This window comes from Chiloscyllium plagiosum, chromosome 37, assembly GCF_004010195.1.
Source record: "Chiloscyllium plagiosum isolate BGI_BamShark_2017 chromosome 37, ASM401019v2, whole genome shotgun sequence".
In the NCBI taxonomy this organism is placed as follows: domain Eukaryota; kingdom Metazoa; phylum Chordata; class Chondrichthyes; order Orectolobiformes; family Hemiscylliidae; genus Chiloscyllium; species Chiloscyllium plagiosum.
The window spans coordinates 24,233,152-24,246,620 of record NC_057746.1 but is presented as its reverse complement, the minus strand read 5'-3'; the positions used below and the strand labels follow the sequence as shown (position 1 = coordinate 24,246,620).

Below are 13,469 nucleotides of genomic sequence, written 5' to 3'. Positions count from 1 at the left end.
CTGAAGAATTCATATTGGACTCTGTTTCTGCCTCTCGCCAGAAAAATGACTCAGTATCACTACAACTGACCAAATTACCTTAGAGCTAAAGGGTACAGCTGGTAGACTGCGCCTGTGGTACGGAATGAGGGTTAAAGTCAATACTGCGGATATTCAAGCAACTCACCATGGGAGAAGACTCCACAAATGCATCGTTCCTCAATGGTGCTACTGGCTAGCCATGTGGATGGCACTGTGGTTAGCTCTACTGCCCCACAGCATTAGGGGTGTGGGTTTGATTCTAGCCTTGGGTGACTAACTGTTCTTCCTGTACCTTAGTGAGTTTCTGCTACATGTTCGATTTTCCTTTCACAGTCCTAAAAAAAAGTGCAGATTAGATGGATTTGCCATGCTGAATTACCCATCGTGTCCTGGGATGTGGATGCTAGGTGGATTAGCTATAGGGAGTTGGGTCAATGTGGACTTGATGCGCTGAAAAAATCATAGAATCTCGACAGTGTGGGAACAGGCCCTTCAGCCAATCAAGTCCACAGCGACCCTCCGAAGAGTAACCCGTCGAGACCTATTTTCCCTACCTTACATTTACCCCTGACTATTGCACCTAACCTTCACATCCCTAAACACTATGGGCAATTTAGCATGGCCAATTCACCTAACCTGCACATCGACAATGTGCAAACTCCACAAGACAGTCGCCCAGGGCCAGAACTGAACATGGGTCCCTGGCACTGTGAGGCAGCAGTGCTGACCACTGAGCCACCGTGCCACCCACAAAATAGAACACATAGCAGAAACTCACTAAGATATAGGGAGAACATATAAACTCCACACCGTTAGTCACCCAAGGCTAGAATTTAACCCACACCCCTGACGCTATGAGGCAGTAGTGCTAACCATAGTGTCATCCACATGTCGCATGTGAGGCAGTTGGGTCAGTGTGATGGGTCTCTTTCTGCACTGTGGGAATTCTATCCTATGATTGGCACAAAAAACGAGGCTGACCAATTTGCAGCCACCTTTAGTCAGATGAACCAATGAGTGATCCATTTGGCCTTGTTCTGAGTACAACAGCATTACAGATACCAGTCTTCTGCCAATTTGATTCACTCCACTTGATGTCCAGAAATAGGTGAAGGTACTGGATACTGCAAAGGCTGTGGGCCCTGACGACATTGGGGCCACAACATTGAAGGCTTTGGTCCAGAACTTTCCAGTCCCCTAGCTGGGCTGTTCCAGTACAGTTACAACACTGACAACTGCCTTGCAATGTGAAAACTCCCTAGGTATATTCTGTAAACAAATTAAGATTACTTACAGTGTGGAAACAGGCCCTTCGGCCCAAAAGTCCACACCGACCCGCCGAAGAGCAACCCACCCAGACCCCTTCACCTAACACTACGGGCAATTTAGCATGGCCAATTCGTCTCACCTGCACATTTTTGGACTGTGGGAGGAAACAGGAGCACCCGGAGGAAACCCACGCAGACACGGGGAGAACGTGCAAACTCCACACAGACAGTTGCCTGAGGCGGAAATTGAACCCGGGTCTCTGGCGCTATGAGGCAGCAGTGCTAACCAGCCACAATGCCAGATTATAGTCCAACAGGCTTACTTGGAAATACTAGCTTTCGGAGTGCTGCTCCTTCATCAGGTAACTAGTAGGGCAGGATCATAAGACACAGAATTTATAGTAAAAGATCACAGTGTCATGAAATTAAAACAATATATTCAACTAACCTAGATTGTTGTTAAGTCTTTCATCTTCTCTACTGGGTGCAGGTTTTGGTTTATTAATATCCCAGAACTTCTTTTACTCAAGACAACTTAAGTTTTCATGAAAAGAGATAACATCTCAGCTCAGATAATGTATTAAAAATGTGAGGCTAGAGTCTGTCTGTATCCCCGTTTTGAGTCACACTGGTTCTATTTCCAAAGTAGGAATTTATAAAATGTGATATGGATTGACTGCCCGCAGATTGTGTGCTTTTTGAGCAAAAATAGATTAGATTAGATTACTTACAGTGTGGAAACAGGCCCTTCGGCCCAACAAGTCCACACCGACCCGCCGAAGCGCAACCCACCCATACCCCTACCTTTACCCCTTTAACCTAACACTACGGGCAATTTAGCATGGCCAATTCACCTAACCCGCACATCTTTGGACTGTGGGAGGAAACCGGAGCACCCGGAGGAAACCCACACAGACACGGGGAGAATGTGCAAACTCCACACAGTCAGTCGCCTGAGTCGGGAATTGAACCCGGGTCTACAGGCGCTGTGAGGCAGCAGTGCTAACCACTGGGCCACCGTGCCGCCCACGAATGTATCTGCAAATACAATTCTGTTATATATACACATATGCATGTGTGTGTGAGAGGGAGAGTGCCAGTGTGCGTGAGGGAGTGTGTTTGGTCGAATGTGTGCGTGAGTGTGATGGAGTATAAGCCTGTGAGAGGGTGTGTGCAAAGGTGTGAGTGTGGAGTGTGTAAGTGTGTGTGTCTGAGAGAGAGGGTCTGTGTGAGTGTGTGAGTATGTAAGAGTGTGTGTATGTGTGCTGTGTGTGTGTGTGTGTCGAGTATACTGGAGTCACCTGTAGTGTGACATGGGCCCAAGGTCCTGGTTGAGGCCATCCCCATCCGTACCAAACTTGGTTATCAGCCTCTGCTTGGCCACTCTGCATTGCTGCATATCCCAAAGTCTGCCTTGGAGGATGGTCACCCGAAGATCGAGACCGAATGTCCCTGACCGCTGAAGTGTTCCCCGACTGGGAGGGAACATCCCTGTCTGGCAATTTTTAATTACATGACACTGTGATCTTTTGCTATAAACTCTGTGTCTCATGATCTTGTCCCATTAGTTACCTGATGAAGGGGTAAGTGCTCTGAAAGCTAGTACTTCCAAATAAGTCTGTTGGTCTTAGCCTGGTGTTGTGTGATTCTTAAATTTGTCCACACCAATCCAACACCGACATCTTCACATCCAGTAAACAAAAATCCAAGCTGGTCAATTACCACCTCATCAGACTCCCTTCGATCATCAGTGAAGTGATAGAGGGAGTCACCAACAGCGCTATTAAGTGTCACCTGTGTGGCAATAACCTGCTCAGTTTAGGTTCTACCAGGGCCACTCTTTCATTTGAACAACAGCCGTGGTTCAAACACGGAAAAAACGAGCTGAATTCCAGAGGTGAGGTGAGGTGAGAGTGACCGCCCTTGACATCAAGGCCACATTTGACAAGAGTATGACATCAAGAAGGTCTAACAAAACTGGGAATCGTTAGGAAAACCCTCTACTGGTTGGTGTCATACTTGGCACGTAGGAAGATAGTTGTGATTGTTGGAGGTCAGCCACTTCACCTCCAGGGCATCTCTGCAGGAGTTCCTCAGGGTAGTATCCTAAGCCCAACCATTTTCAACTGCTTCATCAATGACATTCCCTTCATCTTAAGGTCAAAAGCAGAGGTGTTTGCCAATGAACACACAATTCTCAGCACCATTCACAACTCCTCACACAGAGGCAGTCCATGTTCGAATGCAACAAGATCTGGACAACATCCAGACAAGTCAAAAAGTGTGGTGCTGGAAAAGCACAGCTGGTCAGGCAGTATCCCAGGAGCAGGAGAGTCGACGTTTTGAGCATAAGCTCTTCATCAGGAATCAAACATTGACTCTCCTGCTCCTGGGATGCTGCCTGACCAGCTGTGTTTTTCCAGCACCACACGTTTTGACTCTGATCTCCAGGACCTAATGTCTTCACTTTCTCCTTGGGCAAGTGACATTTGCACCACACAAATGATAGACAATCTAATCAGCACCCCTTGACATTCAATAGTATTACTATCACAGCATCCCTTCTTCCCAACTCGTAACTATCAATATCCTGAGGTGACCATTGTCCAGAAACTCAGTTAGATTTGCCATATAAATACAGTGGCTAGGAATATTGCTGCATGCAAATCAACCCCGACTCTCAAACCTGGTACACCACAGACAGGGCACAAGTCAGAAGTGTGATGGAAAACTCCCCATTTGCCTGGATGAGTGCAGCTTCAACAACACTCAAGAAGCTTGACACCACCTGGGACAAAGTAGCCAACTTGATTTGCATCACATTCACGAACATCCACTCCCTCCAGCCCTGATGCTCAGTACCAGTAATGCACCAAAGATCCTTAGACAGGCCCTTCAAAACCCACAACCTTTACCATCTAGAAGGACAAGGGCAACAGATACATGGGAACACCACCACCTACAAGTTTCCTTTCAAGCCACTCACCCTCCTGACTGGGAAATATATCACTGTTCCTTCAGTGTTGCTGGGTCAAAATCCTGGAACACCTTCCCTTCTGGCATTGTGGGTGACATTACGCCAATGGGTGGCAGCAGTTCAAGAAGGCAGCTCACTACCACTTTCTTCACATCAGCTAGGGACAGGTAATAAATGCTGACCCAGCCATCGGACACATAACAGTGAAAACAAAAAACACAATTAACTATGATTCAAAATAAATTTTCCCTGGCCTGCAATAGACAATAACATTTTAGCAGAATACCTACAACCTTTTAATAGTATTTTGACACACACTTGCAGCGCCATGCCTTAGAAAGCTGAGTGAAAATAAGTTTGAAAAACAGGAGTGGTTTAGTTGCGTGGTTCTTTTTGACAGACTCAGACTGGGTGAGCTGAAAATGTGTTGCTGGAAAAGCGCAGCAGGTCAGGCAGCATCCAGGGAACAGGAGAATCAACGTTTCGGGCATAAGCCCTTCTTCACCTGAAACATCGATTCTCCAGTTCCCTGGATGCTGCCTGACCTGCTGCGCTTTTCCAGCAACACATTTTCAGCTCTGATCTCCAGCATCTGCAGTCCTCACTTTCTCCTCAGACTGGGTGAGCCAAATGCTCATTTCTATTTTTCTCTAATTTCCTGGATTTTTTTTTTCTTAATTTGTTACTCTCCCCTGCACTACTGCCTAGGGCTTATGTTTCCCCAACACCATGATGTGTGTGTAGAGGTGTGAGACACAGTGAAAGACAACAGGTGTACAAATCTTTATTCATTTTCCACCACCAGGAAGAAAGGAAATCCAGAGTGGCCAGTGACAAGCAATACCCTTCCCATCATAGGGCAATGCTGCAGTGATCAAAAAAAGTGGAGGGGAGGGCAGGGATTAAATCAAAATAGAGTTGGAGGGGGAAATAAAACACTTCACTCCCTGGGGTGCCCACCTCTCCCTGAACAGCTCAAGGGTGTTGGTAGACAGCATGTGCACCATCTCCAGAGACACCCGGGCTCTAACGTAACCGCAGACGAGGGGCAGGCAGCCAGCCCTAACGACCCCCTCCACTGCCCGCTGCCTGGACCTGTTTATGGCCAGTAAGGCCAGGCCCAGGAGCAGTTCTTTTCTACGCAGGTCAGGCAGCATCCGAGGAGCAGGAGAACCGACGTCTCGGGCAAAAAGCTCCTGACTCCGGGGACCGAGTTAGTTCGCAGAAGGCGCTAGAGCAACGCAGGTACTTATTTTCCGAGTGGTACGCCCCCTTCTGACCCTGATTTCTGAATGCACTCGCCCCGTTTGCAAAAAAAAAACAAAAGTGTGGCAGGTTCCGGAGAAATGCCAGGCGTGGGCAGGGATTGCAGTCTGTGGGATTTTTGGCAAAAAAAAAGGGAGAGTCAACGTTGTTCTCCCCCCCTCCCTCTTCCTTCCCTTCTCCCTTCGCGAGTGTGAGCCAGCTCAGGGCACAAGCTCCAGGGTCTGTTCCTGTCCAGCGATGTTTGCAGTTCAAGCCAACTCCATACCAACCAAGCAGAGGCTTGGTTCCCCCACCCCCTGCAGTGACTTCCTGGTTGGGTTGTGAAACTGAAAGTTACCATGGCGTCCTTGCAAGTGCTGGAGAGTATGAAGGGCGAGGCGGTCTGCTCGATCTGCCTGGACTTCTACGACGACCCGGTGACCATAGACTGCGGCCACAACTTCTGCCGGGCGTGCATCCAGGGCTACTGGGCGCCGCTGCGGGGCAAAGTGCAGTGCCCGCAGTGCAGGAGCCAGTTTGCCCAGAGGAACCTGCGGCCCAACCACTTCGTCTCCAACATGGTGGAGGGCGTGAGGAAGCTGAGCCTCGGCCAGGGGGAGCCGGCCTCCCGGTGCCCCTACCACGACGAGAAGCTCAAGATGTACTGCCGGGAGGACCAGCGGCCGATCTGCGTGGTGTGCTCGGTCTCCCGGGAACACCAGGGCCACTCCGTCAGCCCCATCGCCGAGGCAGCGGAGCTCTACAAGGTAAACCCACGGCTGGGTTAAGTGGTGCTTGGAAGAGCGCAGCAGGTCAGGCAGCATCCGAGCAGCAGAGTAGGGAGGAGGGGGGGGGGGAGTTGAAATGTTTATCCGAGCAGGAAAACCTGTTAGAAACGAAAATCGCTTCTCAATAATCGCTCTAGACAAATTCAGGAAAACAAAGTTTTATTAGCAAGTTGGGCACCCTTCTGAGAAAAAGGCCCGCCGAGGCTAACAATGTTTCTGATTAAATACAGTACAAGTCCCTCCCCTCTTTGGCTCTAAAGAGTCACGAGGTTCACATTCTCACAAAGTCTGCAACAGTTTCCCGAGTTGTATTTCTACCCTGTAGTCTTATCAGTCAAGGACTTATTCTTCTCTGTCAGAGTTAGTGGTCTTATCAATCAAGGACTTGTTTTTCTACTCTGTAGCAGCAGATGTCTCGCATGTGCCTCAGCCTTTCCTCATACTCCCTTTGCTCCCTTTGTGGTCTCACACTGTGCGCTTTCTGTAACATCCTCCTCCTCTGACCCAGCTCTCTTTGTGGCCTCGCACTGTGTAATCCCTGCTGCTTCTGTGACCTTCTGAGGTACCTTCGCTCTTTCAACACTTATTTCTTGTCCTTCCCTGATTTCCTTCCCAGTGAACCTTCAGCCGTTGGGACCCTGTGCCAGGATTCTCTAATACTTCTCACCTGGAAAAATATGGGCTTACTAGCAGCAAGACAACATGACTTTGTACGGAGGAGTTTGTATCTCACAAACTCGATTGAGGTTTTGAGCTGGCAGCTGAATGTTCTGGGGTTTAGATGCTATAAGAAGGATAGAAAGGGGGGGTTAGAGAGGAGGGGGGGGTGGCATTTTTAATAAGGGAGAACCTTACGGCTGTACTTACAGAGGATGTTCCTGAGACATCATCCAGTGAAGTTATATGGGTTATATGGGTACAAATAAGAAAGGAATGATCACTTTGTTGGGATTGTACTATAGGCCCCCCCAGTAGACAGTGGGAAATTGAGAAGCAACTATGTAAGGAGCTCCCAGATATCTATAATAATAAGAGGATTGTAATGTTAGGGCACTTTAATTTTCCAAACATAGACTGCGACTGTCATAGTGTTAAGGTCAAAAATCACATAACACCAGTTATGATTAGATTCCCTACAGTGTTGAAACAGGCCCATCGGCCCGACAAGTCCACCCTGAAGAGCAACCCACCCAGGCCCATTCCCCCTAACTAATGCACCTAACACTATGGGTAATTTAGCACGGCCAATTCACTCTGACCTGCACATCTTTGGACTGTGGGAGGAAACCGGAGCACCCAGAGGAAACCCATGCAGACACGGGGAGAATGTGCAAACTCCACACAGACAGTTGCCCGACATGGGAAATGAACCCAGGTCCCTGGCGCTGTGAGGCAGCAGTGCTAGCCACTGTGCCGCCCATTAATAGATTAGATTCCCGACATTGTGGAAACAGGCCCTTCGGCCCAACAAGTCCACACCGACCCACCGAAGAGTAACCCACCCAGACCCATTTCCCTCTGACTAATGTACCTAACGCTATAGGCAATTTAACATGCCCAATTCACCTGGCCTGCACATCTTTGTGTGACAGGGGGAGAATGTGCAAACTCCACATAGACAGTCACCCAAGGCTGGAATTGAATCTGGGACCCTGGCGCTGTGAGGCAGCTGTGCTAACCTCTGAGGCACTGTGCCACCCCTATATAGTCCAACAGCTTTATTTGGAAGCACTAGCTTTCGGAACACTGCACCTTCATCAGGTGATTGTGGAGTATAAGTTCGTAAGACACAGAATTTATAGCAAAAGATTACAGGGTGATGTTACTGAAATTATATATTGAAAAAAATCTGGATTGATTGTTAAGTCTCTCATCTTTTAGAATGGGCATGTTGGTTTCAGTTCTTTCATATGCAAATCCCAGAACTTTCTTAAAGTTACGTTTTTAAGTGAACTTTAACAATAGGTGCCATGTCAGCCCAGACAATGCATTAAAGGTGTGAGGTGCCCTGTGTGAGACTGTCTGTGGCCCAATGTTCAGACTCATTCTAATCTAGGAAAGGGATTTACAGAATCTTACATGGATTCATGCAATGTAATTTTGCAAGTACAAATTCATCCCACAAGCTTATACACCGCCTCCCCCCCCCTCCCCCCACACACACACCTATATATGAGTGTCTGTGAGAGAATATGTGTATGAGTGTAAAGGGGTATAACTCTGTGAGAAGAGTGCATGTAAGTGAATGTGTGAGCATATGAGAGAGAGCTTGTGTATGAGAGAGGGAGTGTGTGTGTGTAGTGGAGTGGGGTCAACAACACAAAGTAGCTGAGTAGAGTCTGATAGCCAAGTTCGGTACCCATGGGGATGGCTTCAAATTGGGTTCATGTCATACTACAGGTGACCCCACTGCACTACACAGACAGACACACACTCCTACAGACCCATACACTCATGCAGACACACTCTCATACACAAGCTCTCTCTCATACACTTACACATACACTCCCACACTCACACGTACACACGCACCCTCTCAGAGACATATACCCCTTTACACTCATACATGCACTATCTCTCAGAGACTCATGCCCTGCTCCATCCCCTTACACTCATACACATACACACATTCTTTCTCAGAGATTCATACCCGCACACAGATACCCACATGCACACCCATATATATAGGTTTGTGGGGTGAATTTATACTCGCAGAATTACATTTCGTTTTGCTGAAAAACTGCATGAAGCCATGTAAGATTCTGTAAATCCCTCTTCAGTCTGACCATTGGGGCACAGACAGACAGCCTCACACAGGGCACCTCACACCTTCAATCTGGGCCGACATGGGACCTATTGTTAAAGTTCACTTGAGAATGTAACTTTAAAAAAGGTTCTGGGATTTACATAAGAAAGAACTGAAACCAACATGCCCACTCTATAAGATGACAGACTTAACAAACAATCCAGGTTTTCTTCAATATATCATTTGAGTTACATGACACTGTAAACTTTTGCTACGATTTTATACTCCACACCCACCTGATGAAGGAGCAGCTCTCTGAAAGCTAGTGCTTCCAAATAAACCTTTTGGACTATAACTGGTGTTGTGTGATTTTTTTTTAACCTTCTACACCGCAGTCCAACACCAGTACCTCCAAATAGTGTTAATGGCTTGGATGAAGAGGAGTTTGTTGTGAGTGTAATTTGTAATTAAATATATTGATGTACCTACTAGAGAAGGAGTAATACTTGACCTTCTGTTGGGAAATAAGGCTGGGCGGTGACTGAGGCATCAGTAAAGGAGCACTTTGGGGCAAATGATCATATTTCTATTAGTTTTAAAGTAGTGATGGATCAGGTTAGAACGGATCAAAAAGTTAAAGTTTTAAATTGGAGTAAGGCTAATTTTGACGCTATTAGAAACTTTCAAAATTTGATTGGGGGGAGGCTATTCACAGGTAAAAGAATGTTTGGGAAGTGGGAAGCATTTAAGGATGAGATAATGAGAGTCCAAAGGCAGTTGACCATTAGTGTGAAGGGTAAGGCCGAGAGGTGTAGGAAATACTGGGTGACTAGAGAAATTGAGAGTCTCATCAAGAAAAAGAAGGAAGTGTATGTCAGATATAGACAGCTGGGATAGAGTGAATTCCTAGAAGAGTATAAGGGCAGTAGGAGTATATCTCAGAGGGAAATCAGGAGGGCAAAAAAGGGTCATGAGATAGCTTTGGCAAATAGAGTTAAGGAGAACCAAAGACATTCTACAAATATATTAAGGGTAAAGGAGTAACTGGGAAGAGAATAAAGGCTCTTCCAGATCAGCAAAGCCCCCTGTGTGTGCAACCACAGTAAATGATTTGAGATACCAAATGAATATTTTGTGTCAGTATTTAGATTAGATTAGATTACTTACAGTGTGGAAACAGGCCCTTCGGCCCAACAAGTCCACACCGCCCCACTGAAGCGCAACCCACCCATACCCCTACATTTACCCCTTACCTAACACTACGGCCAATTTAGCATGGCCAATTCACCTGACCTGCACATCTTTGGACTGTGGGAGGAAACCGGAGCACCCGGAGGAAACCCATGCAGACACGGGGAGAACGTGCAAACTCCACACAGTCAGTCGCCTGAGGCGGGTCTCTGGCGCTGTGAGGCAGCAGTGCTAACCAATGTGTCACCGTGCCGCCCACAAATTATTTACTAAGGGGAAATAATTTTGTCAGTACGTACTTGGAAGCTAGGGAACTGAAAAGAGTTCACATTGTCAAAGAGGAGGTACTGGAGGTCTTAAAATCCATGAAGGTGGATAAGGTCCCGGGACCTGATCAGATGTATCCCAGAACTTTGTGGGAAGCTAGGGAACAGATTGCTGGGTGCCTTGCTGAGATGCTTGTATCATCGGAAGCTGTGGGTCAGGTGCTGGAAGACTGGCGGTTGGCTGATGTAGTACCGTTTTTGAAGAAAGGTGGTAAGGAAAAGCTAGTGCACTATAGACCGGTGAGCCTGATGTCAGCAGTGGGTAAGCTGTTGGAGGGATCCTGAGGGACAGGATTTGCATGCGTTTGGAAAGGCAAGAACTGATTAGGAAAATCAGCATAGCTTTGTGTGTGAAATCATGTCTCACTAACTTAGATTAGGTTAGATTATTTACAGTGTGGAAACAGGCCCTTCGGCCCAACAAGTCCACACCGACCTTCCAAAGAGCAACTTGATTGATTTTTTTTGAAAAGGTGAGAAAGAAGATTGAAAGCAGTGTGTTCAACATTTACTGTATGGACTTCAGCAAAGCATTCAACAGGTTCTGTGTCCAAGATGGAGGACAGGGAAAATTTCTGGCTGTAAGAGCTGCTCCTTTTTTCTTTTGAGGTATTTTAGGTGTTGGAGGTGATTTCCTCGAATTCCAGGAGCAGCAATTACTGTTTTATATGCTGTTGCATTGGTTTGGAACTTTAGAAAAAAAAAGTCAAAACAACAGCAGTTTAAAAGGGAGAAGAGCAGACAAAGGAAACACATTGTGAGGACAGTGCAGGAGAGAGAGAGACAGAGAAAGAAAGGCAGAGAGAACCTGTACAGTTACTGCCTTTGCTGTTTGAATTCATGTATCGCTGGACATCGGAGTGCATCTGGGAAAATTAACAAACAGTGAAATTCACAACTAATCTTGGAGGAACTGTTGGGCGAAGTTGACAGCGCAGAATCAGATAAGTTAATTGTTGTTTTAAGTCTGTCCAAGAGAAAGGCTGCAGTAGTGAGTATAGTGGATTCTTTCTTGATTATATGTTTTTGGAGATAAGTCTGTTGATTAAACTTAAAATATAAGCCATAGCTATTAATTTAACCTGGGGCAGTGTTTGTAGAGGAATAAGACGGTGTTATTTTCTGGGTCTGTAGATTGTGAAGGAGCAAAAATGGCCTTTGCAGTGATATGTACTTCTTGTCAGATGTGGGAGTTTAAAGAGAGTTTAAGGGTTACTGTGGATTATATCTGCCATAAATGCTGTTGGATGCGAATCTTATCAGATCGAGTGGATCAGTTGGAGAGACAGATAGAAGCGATGAGGAATTTGCAACAGCAACAGTATGTGATGGATGGCAGACATAGGAAGGGGGGAAAGTCTCAGATACAGTCACATAGATGGGTTAACTCCAGGAAGGTTAGTAGAGCTAGGCAGCTAGTGCAGGAGTCTTTTGAGCCATTTCAAATAGGTATGCTGTTTTGGAAATGTAGGGGGTGATGGATTCTCAGGGGAACGTAGCACAAACAGCCAAGTTTCTGGTATTGAGACTGGCTCTAATGTTACGAGAGGCTTCCAAGAGATCAATTGTATTAGGGATTCTGTAGTCAGAGATACAGACAGACGTTTCCGTGGCCAGCAGAGAAAAAGCAGAATGGTGTGTTGTTTCCCTGGTGCTAGGATCAAGGGTGTCTCAGAGAGGGTGCAGAATGTTCTCACGGGGGAGAGGGGCCAGCAGGAGGTCATTGTCCACATTGGAACCAACGATATAGGAAGGGAAAAGGTTGAGATTCTGAAGGGAGATTACAGAGAGTGAGGCAGGAATTTAAAAAAGGGGGTCCTCAAGGGGAGTAATATCTGGACTACTCCCAGTGCTACGAGCTAGTGAGGGCAGGAATAGGAGGATAGAGCAGATGAATGCATGGCTGAGGAGCTGGTGTATGGGAGAAGGATTCACATTTTTGGATCATTAGAATCTCTTTTGGGGTAGAAGTGACCTGTAAGAAGGACGGATTGCACCTAAATTGGAAAGGGACTAATATATTGGCAGGGAAATTTGCTAGAACTGCTTGGGAGGATTTAAACTAGTAAGATGGTGGGGTGGGACCCAGGGAGATAGTGAGGAAAGAGATCAATCTGAGACGGGTACAGCTGAGAACAGAAGGGGTACAGAGTCAACAGTCAGGGCAGGCAGGGACAAGGTAGGATTAATAAATTAAACTGCATTTATTTCAATGCAAGGGGCCTAACAGGGAAGGCAGATGAACTCGGGGCATGGTTAGGAACATGGGACTGGGATATCATAGCAATTACAGAAACATAGCTCAGGGATGGGCAGCACTGGCAGCTTAATGTTCCAGGATACAAATGCTACAGGAAGGATAGAAAGGGAGGCAAGAGAGGAGGGGGAGTGGCGTTTTTGATAAGGGATAGCATTACTGCTGTGCTGAGGGAAGATATTCCCAGAACTACATCCAGTGAAGTTATTTGGGTGGAACTGAGAAATAAGAAAGGGATAATCACCTTATTGGGATTGTATTATAGACCCCCCCAATAATCAGAGAGAAATTGAGAATCAAACTTGGAAGGAGATCTCAGCTATCTGTAAGAATAATAGGGTGGTTATGGTAGGGGATTTTAACTTTCCAAACATAAACTGGGACTGCCATAGTGTTAAAGGTTTAGATGGAGAGGAATTTGTTCAGTGTGTACAAGACAACTTTCTGATTCAGTATGTGGATGTACCTACTAGAGAAGGTGCAAAATTTGACCTACTCTTGGGAAATAAGGCAGGGCAGGTGATTGAGGTGTCAGTGAGGAAGCACTTTGGGGCCAACGACCATAATTCTATTAGATTTAAAATAGTGATGGAAAAGGATAGACCAGATCTAAAAGTTGAAGTTCTAAATTGGAGAAAGGCCAATTTTGA

At 46.4% G+C, this 13,469-nt stretch overlaps 1 protein-coding gene across 1 annotated transcript in view; it reads left to right on the top strand.

Annotated features, from left to right (window-relative positions):
* Nucleotides 1-13,469, top strand: part of LOC122541524 — a 72,676-nt gene that overhangs the window by 40,594 nt on the left and 18,613 nt on the right. Inside the window, exons 7-8 of the mRNA XM_043678350.1 lie at nt 5,852-6,278; nt 8,532-8,536. Coding sequence (XP_043534285.1) covers nt 5,852-6,278; nt 8,532-8,536 — 432 coding nt within the window. The remainder of the gene's footprint in view (nt 1-5,851; nt 6,279-8,531; nt 8,537-13,469) is intronic.